General features: G+C 33.7%; 1 protein-coding gene across 1 annotated transcript; it reads right to left on the reverse strand.

The window, feature by feature from the left end:
* Positions 1-464: 464 nt before the first annotated feature.
* Cd69 (CD69 molecule) lies at positions 465-7548 on the reverse strand. Its single transcript, XM_027923842.2, has 5 exons — positions 7415-7548; positions 4738-4860; positions 3542-3741; positions 3093-3193; positions 465-2070 (listed from the first exon to the last, which is right to left on the reverse strand). The coding sequence occupies exons 1-5, from the start codon at positions 7476-7478 to the stop codon at positions 1962-1964; spliced, it is 597 nt and encodes a 198-aa protein (XP_027779643.2). The 5' UTR covers positions 7479-7548; the 3' UTR covers positions 465-1961.
* Between the last annotated feature and the right edge of the window lie 552 nt (positions 7549-8100).

Consider the following 8100-nt stretch of genomic DNA (forward strand, 5'->3'; position numbering starts at 1 on the left):
TCATGTACTAAGTAATTTAGATTCTAACTAATTTTAAGTAAATTTCTAGCTAATTCTAATTATAATAGCTAATTTGCTGAGGTAATCAAAATTTTCAATAATATTCAAAATGTTAAATCTGTAATCTAGACTCATCTTAGTAAGATATGTGCCAAACATTACTATATGTTATTATATGTGCCAGTTATCTGAGTTTTGTTTTGGTTTTTCAACATAATTTCAAGTTCTTCCTCTGAAAAGAACACTTCACCTGTATATTTCACACAGTAGCCAGTGGGTGACAGTAATGAAACTCAGGCTACCTGCCTCCTACCCTCTGGCTTTTACCAGCAACACTTTCCACTTGCACATTTTATAACACAGATTTTATAGGACACCAGCTTCTCACATGACTCAGGAGTAGAATGCTGTCATTAATGATAGAAGATTAGCATTAAGGGGACATTTCATTATACAAGAGGAGCTCAAAGGTCAAGAAATTCATCTATATTTTTTACTAAGAAGTATTTTAAATCCATATTTCTTTTCTATATGCCATTGGTGGTGACAACAGGTTAAAGATACCATGAATATCATATATGTCCAATGTTCAGAAAAAAATATTGAAAAATACATTTGTAAAACAATAAGGAAAGTAGTTCAATTTGTTCCTGATTGAAATAGCCCACGGATATCATGCAGTATCCCATTCTGTTTAATTAATTATTTGGTGTATATAATTAATATATATAGCACCTCAGAACTTATAAGATATTTTAAACCATTGTTTATGAGGACTAAATGTTACCAAGCATCTGCAATACAAAGAAAAATGGATACAGTCCTTTAGAAAACATGGGTATAAAAAATAACTTAAAAGGTATTACAAATGCTATAAAACTAAGTAAGACTTTACTCTAAACAGGAATTTTGGAAAATCATAGTATTATGTTTTCTGCTTTCTAATATGGCATATGATGTTTAATATATGAACACTTTAATATTTGAACACTTCTTGGAACCCATGGTGTTGATTCTATTTTTATTTTCACATACAATAAAGGAGCTTATAATTGTGCTGAACACAAAATACAAACAAACAAACATACTTCATTGCACAGAAAATGCTTCACATGAAGTAGTGCACATGACAAAGCTGATTAGGAAAGGCACAATCTTATTACCAGAAGAGACTAGTATTATTCCAAGTTTGAAAAATACAGAGTATTTACTGATAGAGATTTGCCACCCCTTATATTGCACATTTTTCAACATTTTTGTCTGTTTTACAAATATTCTTCATAGTTTTTGTTTTTTTCTTTTCTTCAAAAAACACCATGTGAATAATTTTAAAGGCAAAGAAATTTGTACCATTGACAAATACCTGCCTACAATTGAGGAAGTTTAAAAAAAAAAAGAAAGACAAATGCTATTCTTTTGGGGATAAATATGACAAAGTAACCTGGCAAAGGCCTCCGAACAGAGGAAAATATTACACAGTTTAGTTTCATAAACATGTTCACTTATAAATGCTAAGTTTAAGAAATTCATTTATACCAAATATCCATTCCTAGTCAAAATTCCATTTGTTTACATTCACCTTTTGCCTCCACCATCAGCTTTTTCAAGCAGCGCAAATGCAGGAAGGACACTCATTGTTCGTAGTCATTCAACAATAAATAATAATTCCTAACCTATTGTTACTTCTGGACTTGAGTACATAAAGTGCATTTGAAAAGTTTAATAGTCATTCTTCTTATTCTTGGGACATGACTGTCAATCAACCTGCAATATTTTCAGCTCACAGAAGAAGGAGTCCACAATGCAGATTTTTCCTGGAATTTCTCTCCATTTTGTTCCAAAGACATATTTATAAAAGTTTGTTCACCATGTCTTTGTGGACATCTGACACAAAGTAGCATCATTTGACACAACTTTCCTTTAGTTCCAGCAACAATGGTTTGAGTGAATATGCTTGCTCATTATCTGAAGGGTTTGCTGCAGACCCAGGGTAAATTCCTCTCACATTCTGCACTGCTGATATCTGTGCTGTTCAGAAATGCACACTTCTCAGACCCTGTCAGGTTGAACCTGTCAAACAATGAAGACACTCAGAATTATTTTCAATTCGTCATTTCCATTCAGTTACATGAGAATAAACTTAACGGTCACCTCTACTATTTTTCCTTAGGAGAAATTATGAGACAAATCTGCCAGTCAAGTTATCATAGTCTAATCTGTGGGACAATAGACAAAAAAAAAAAAATGAAGGAATAGCATGCAGAGAAAAGATACAGAGTTAAGAGTAAAGTGCTCCATTTGTTTGGTAGGCATGTCAACAAAGGGGTGATTCTAGGTCATTTTGAGTTCATTGATTCTTCAAGATATACTTCAGAAATTACATGCATTCAAAAGTCATGCATACTTGTGAATACATATTTAGGGTGTTTATAGATCTTGCAGCCCATCTGTAGATATGAGACTGTAAGGACACATATTAAGGATACCTTTACTATAGATCTGAATTTGGATCTTGATGCTGTATCTGTAATTATCCTAAAATTATTAATAGTGAGAAATTTATTCCATTCTGAATTTTGAGAAAGCCGAAATCAACACCAAACTTATAAAATGTCTCTCAAAAACAGAATAAGTATCTTAAATTCTCTGGCAAGTTTCTTCAGGTTCATAGAAATTAATAATTAGGCATAGATTATGTTGTTCTTTATCCACACAGATATGAAAACTAGGAAAGAGAAAGAAGAAATTCTTTTCCAGGAACTATCTCATCAGTCATCTCCTTAGAATATTTCCAAACAAGCTAATTTCGATCATTCATACTAGAGTTTACTGAGGAAAAATTACTATAAGAATTTATTGTCAGAATCCTAAGTTGATAAAAATATAACAAAGGCTGTCTTGAAAGGAGTCCATTGGATATAAGCATATAAAAGAAAATTTTAAGAGCTCTACTCATGAGTATCTCAACCTTCACAGCCAACTGGGATTTGCAAGAAGAAAAGAAAAAAATTAAAGGTTAAATGAAAGAAGAAAGGGAAAGCATTTTTCCTGTGGTGACAGCCTGGGAACAATAAAGAAACTTCTTGACTTACCAGTTGTGAACTCTGCCATCTGACCATTTCCATTTCTGACCGTCTTCATTGTTCAGCCCAATCCAGTGTTCAGCTCCTCCCACATATCGTTTCAGGAAGTTCTTAAAACATAAAGGAGTTGTTATGTTAAACAACTGTCTGAGGAAACATGTATTTATTAGATCTGATTTTTAAAAGCTTTAATTTGAACATAATGACTAAGGCTGATCATTTATTATTTCTATATAGGAGAAGCTTATTTGGACTTCTGGCCTTTGAAGCTAAGCAGTCAATATGGACTTTTCAAAGTCCATATTGAACTCTCATTTTGAACTCAGAGTGATCATATCACTTCTGTGACAATTTTCCTAAATGTGCAATAGATACAAAGTTTTAACTCAGAAAGAAACCACAGATTGCCTATTTAAAACAAAATAGCATCATTTTGTGAAGTTATTTTTGAATCTTACCATGTCCTTTTCAGATTCAATGACAGCAAGAGTAGCACCATCTTTGGAACAAGAGTTTTTTGCCAAAATCCAGCTCTTTGTTGTGGTGGAAATAAAGTAGCATTTCCTCTGGTACACAACCCACTCTTCTGAGCATGAAGAATCATGGGTGTCTGAAGGCACTGGGAACTTATATTGCCCTGGACAATTATATTGGCCCACTGTGAAAAGGAAAATGTGTTTTTTTTTTTTTTTTTTAGTAACAAAAGAAATCAAAAAGATTCAGCATGTAAACTTAGTTTAGGTATGATAGAGAGTGAGAACCAGGAAAGAGAGAAGGAAGAAGAAAGCAGTTGCTCACTTATCTAACTATTCTTTGTGTCTATTCATCATCAGATGAGGTATGAGCATAAGGGGTATCTCTTTGGTCACTCAGACAGTGGCAGGGAAAATAGAAAAAATCCTGGAGGTAGTCTTTGAACTAGAAAGTGTAATATACATTGTAAATTCCAAGTAATGTTGTAAGTTTAAATGAGGTGGAGATGTAGGAATTTGAAGATACAAGAGGTACAATACTAAATTGGGAGATGAAGCAGAGAGTAATTGTCAGGTAAATAAATCAGAGTAAAGAAAGATCAATGGCTAGAGATGTTTCATAAAAATGTAAAATTTCCTATAGTTAAGACACAGATGTATCTAGTTTACATGATAAAATAATATGTATTCAGTACCATGTCACTGCTGACTGAGAATTTCTGCTATAGTCTTAATAACTCAGAACTAACATTCTGTGGCTTTGAGATAAGAGACAAAAATAAATGACTGGCCAATTTTTATTAATCTATGCTTTAGATATTATTTTTATCTGCCAATGATGAATGGAAAATACACATTTTTTTTCTAGCTAAATGTCTCTTCATTTAGAATTCATATTAGCTTCTTTTCTTCTAGATGTAAAAGTCTGCTCAACTGTGCTTTTCTCCTATAGTGATATATAAATCATAGACACTTAATACTCATAAAAGCAATGTAGTAATCATTCAAAGAACATTATATTTTGTACTGATTAGAAATTTGGCCATGTATGGTATATGAGATTATCCTAAATTGAACAGAATTTCTGATTAACTAGACTGAGCTAATACCTATTGATTTCAGCTGGGCATCAATGCTTACAGCTAGGAGACTTTGCAAGAACTCATAAAGTGAAGACCCACCTGATAAGGTGACGAGAGCTATGATTAAAATGGTGATGAAGACCACATTCATTACAGCACATGGAATAGGAACTTGAAGAGACCCTTCATGATGTGTTTCATAATGGAGGCTGGTGGCATTTCCTGAAAGGAAGAAAGTTTTTGATGAATTCAGGCAGACCTTAGATGGGGCAATCTTTTGTGGTGTTTAAATGAAAGAAAGAGAGAGAGAGAGAAACAGAGAGAAAGAGAAAGGTAGATAGGTAACATATTTTGTGAAAAGGAAAAACTAATTTTTCCAAAATTCTGTGTGAACTTAGAAAATGTCTTATTAGATAAAAATAAAACATTTCAGTCATAGTTCTGAGGTCATAAAATATCACCCAATATTTGCACATACTCATATATGAATTTAATATACACAATGGATGTACTTTGTACCTATAAGAATTTTAACCACATTATCATTTTCTTGTTTTAATTATAATACAGTATTTATTAAGCACCCATAGAGGACATACAAAAAAAAAAAAAAAACATCATGGGATAATCCCTTACCCTCTTGGCAGTTACTGTTTAAGAGATGTTTCATAAAAATGTCAAATTTCGTATAGTTAAGACACAGATGTCTTTAAGAGAGATGATATGAATGGGATTGGAATGGATAATGTAAGGAAATAGAAAATCACAAAGCTAGAATGATATAAAATTTTAAACACCTGAGAGTATTTTTGATGAAGTTAGTGCAGATGTGGAACAATTGAAATTTTCATACATTGTTGGTAGGAGAGTAAATTGGAAACGGTTTCTTAAAAAATCAACTAAACCTCTAGTGTATGATCCAGCCTCTTACTCCTCTGAATAGCTAGTGTCAACATCAACTTTTGCTTATTCTAGGGTTTTTTTTCCCAATGTATGTCTGCATTCAGATTTTGCAAGAGAAACCTTTATTTTATTCCTGTCTAGTTCTATTTCTCTCAGTTTCTCAAAGAAATTCCTCCTGTTTTACACTTGTATACAATTATCATTAGAGACAGCCTTTGGTAGGTCAGGCAACATCTGTCTAGTTTCACTTTCTACCACGTGAGACTCAATCATTCTGCTTGAACTCAATGCAGCAATACCTCTGACTCCTCAGCAAGCCCTAACACATCCACACAGCTGTTGAACATGAGAGCCAGCTCAGCCCGTTGGCCCAGATCTGTACTTTATTTACATTAGTGAGGGGTATGGCTAACCACATTTGTTCTATCACCTAGGTGACAAAACATTCCCCCAACAGCACCCTTTTGCTGTGATTATAGATTTTCTCCATTAATGGAGAAGGTGAAAACAGACCCACCTATTTATTACCTATCGACTTGCTCAAGAGCGATGGCCAGCAATTGTTCATACTACTAAAATAATTATGATGGAAACACAGATTAAGCATTTGACAATAAATCTGTATGATCTCAGGTAAAGTTAATAATTTCTGTATCTGGTCCTTCTTTCCACTATACTCTTTTTATTAATATCTTGCATTTATTAATATCTTTTCAAAAATCATTTTACTTTTTAGCAGCTTGACTGGGCTGTAAAGTCGTGGTTCACCTGGTTACTTAAAAATTTACATGTCTTACACTTTTTAGTCACACTTGACTTCATGTTCTTAAAACAAATAATAAGTTAATCAAAAATGAGTAATATTTTTCTAGAGTAAACCAATCTAGTAGATATACACTGAGAAAATGATTTCTTCCTCAGAGATTGTTTTGGCTGTGCTGTTTCTAACACATTTCTTTATTAACTGGACAGCTCTTGCTTACAACTTAACTCAAAATACTAATAGTGCTTTAGCTTACTACTTATTAGGAAGTAAAAGGAATAAATGAAAAAATATCAGGAAAGTCTTACAGAAAAAGACAGAAAAATAATGGAAAATTATGTTACTAGGAAATAGAATAGATGTGTGAATAAAACAGAAAAATAGAAGAAAGGAGAAAATTACAAGATAATTGCACTTTGATGAAAAAAAAAAGAAAATTTGTCTGCTCATCTAGAAGTTGAAGTCAGTGATTATAAAAATGAAATTGGAGGGTGAAACTGAGGGAAAGAGCCCCCAAAGGAACATCAAAACAGAAGATTGTATTTTTGAGACTTTTTTTTTCATTCTCTTAATAAATTGCCATTGAGCACTGTAAATGTTTAGACGCTCATATAGCTGTTTTCTCAGACTGGAAACTTGTACATATTTAGCAATTAAAAGATACTGTCCTGAGAACACAGCATGAACAGGATGATGCTCACAGAAAGCAAAGGTCTAAGGGTAAACAATCAAGAATGTTATGGTCTGTGAAAAACAGAATTTTTCACAGGGAGAGGTAAAACTTCCTGGAATAGGCACAGGTGGACATGGAAAAATAATGGAGAGTAACTAGGCTAGGACTGGGAATTTTTTATTTCGATATAAAAAGTGAGATGCTATAAAGTTGATTTAAAGGAAAAGATCTTTAAATTTCTTCTGAGAGTCACCTTGTAGCTTCCACTCTAGCAGGAATTCTATCTTCTCACAAGAGGAATTTCTCTCTTCCCAGTTTCTGCTGACTGAAATGGAACCCAACCAAGCTCTTTAAAAGTGCCCTATTTTCTTGCCTCAGTACCACTGTCTGTCATTTATAGAAATACTACTGGAATGTAAGAATCAGGCGTGACTTACTTTTTTGTCCTTTCTCCAGATTCAGAGAGCTCTTCTCTGTTATGGAACAATCTTCAGAATTCATCCTTATCCTCAAGGTTCCCTGGTGGATCTCAAGTCAAGTCAACCTCCTGGGAGTTCTTCCTGGAGCTTATGTTCAGCATCTGAGTCTCTGAGGCTTCTCAGCACTTATGTTCCTTTAGGGTGACTCCACCCCCTTCCTCTTACCTCCTACTTGTCTAACTCTGCCAGTTCTCTTTAATTTACGCTCCAGTGGACCAGACAGTTCACTGTGTGTTGTTGTGGTGAGGTGTGGGTTTTCCCTGCTGTCTGAAATGTGCTTTCTCACAACTATAGGTGCATCGTGAAGAGACAAGTGGGATTTTCCCAGAATCAGAAACATCCTTCCTTAAAGTTTTAGAAAACTCAGATAATGTAGAAGATAGCATAATCTAAGTAAAGAATTAAGGGTTAGAGCTTCCTAATTGATATGGAAATAATTTGGAGGAGAGTGTAATGGTTTCCTGGAATCCCATTCATTTATTCATTCATACATTTAACAACTGGTATTTATTAAACATGCACTATGTACCTGATGCTGTTGGGGGCTAGATGATTTATTGCTTTATAAGAATTTTAAAATCTTCGTTCTCATGAATCTCACTTCAGCTTGGAAACATTTTAGGAAGCTGTGCATTGGCTTTCGG

Source organism: Marmota flaviventris, chromosome 3 (genome assembly GCF_047511675.1).
Source record: "Marmota flaviventris isolate mMarFla1 chromosome 3, mMarFla1.hap1, whole genome shotgun sequence".
Classification (NCBI taxonomy): domain Eukaryota; kingdom Metazoa; phylum Chordata; class Mammalia; order Rodentia; family Sciuridae; genus Marmota; species Marmota flaviventris.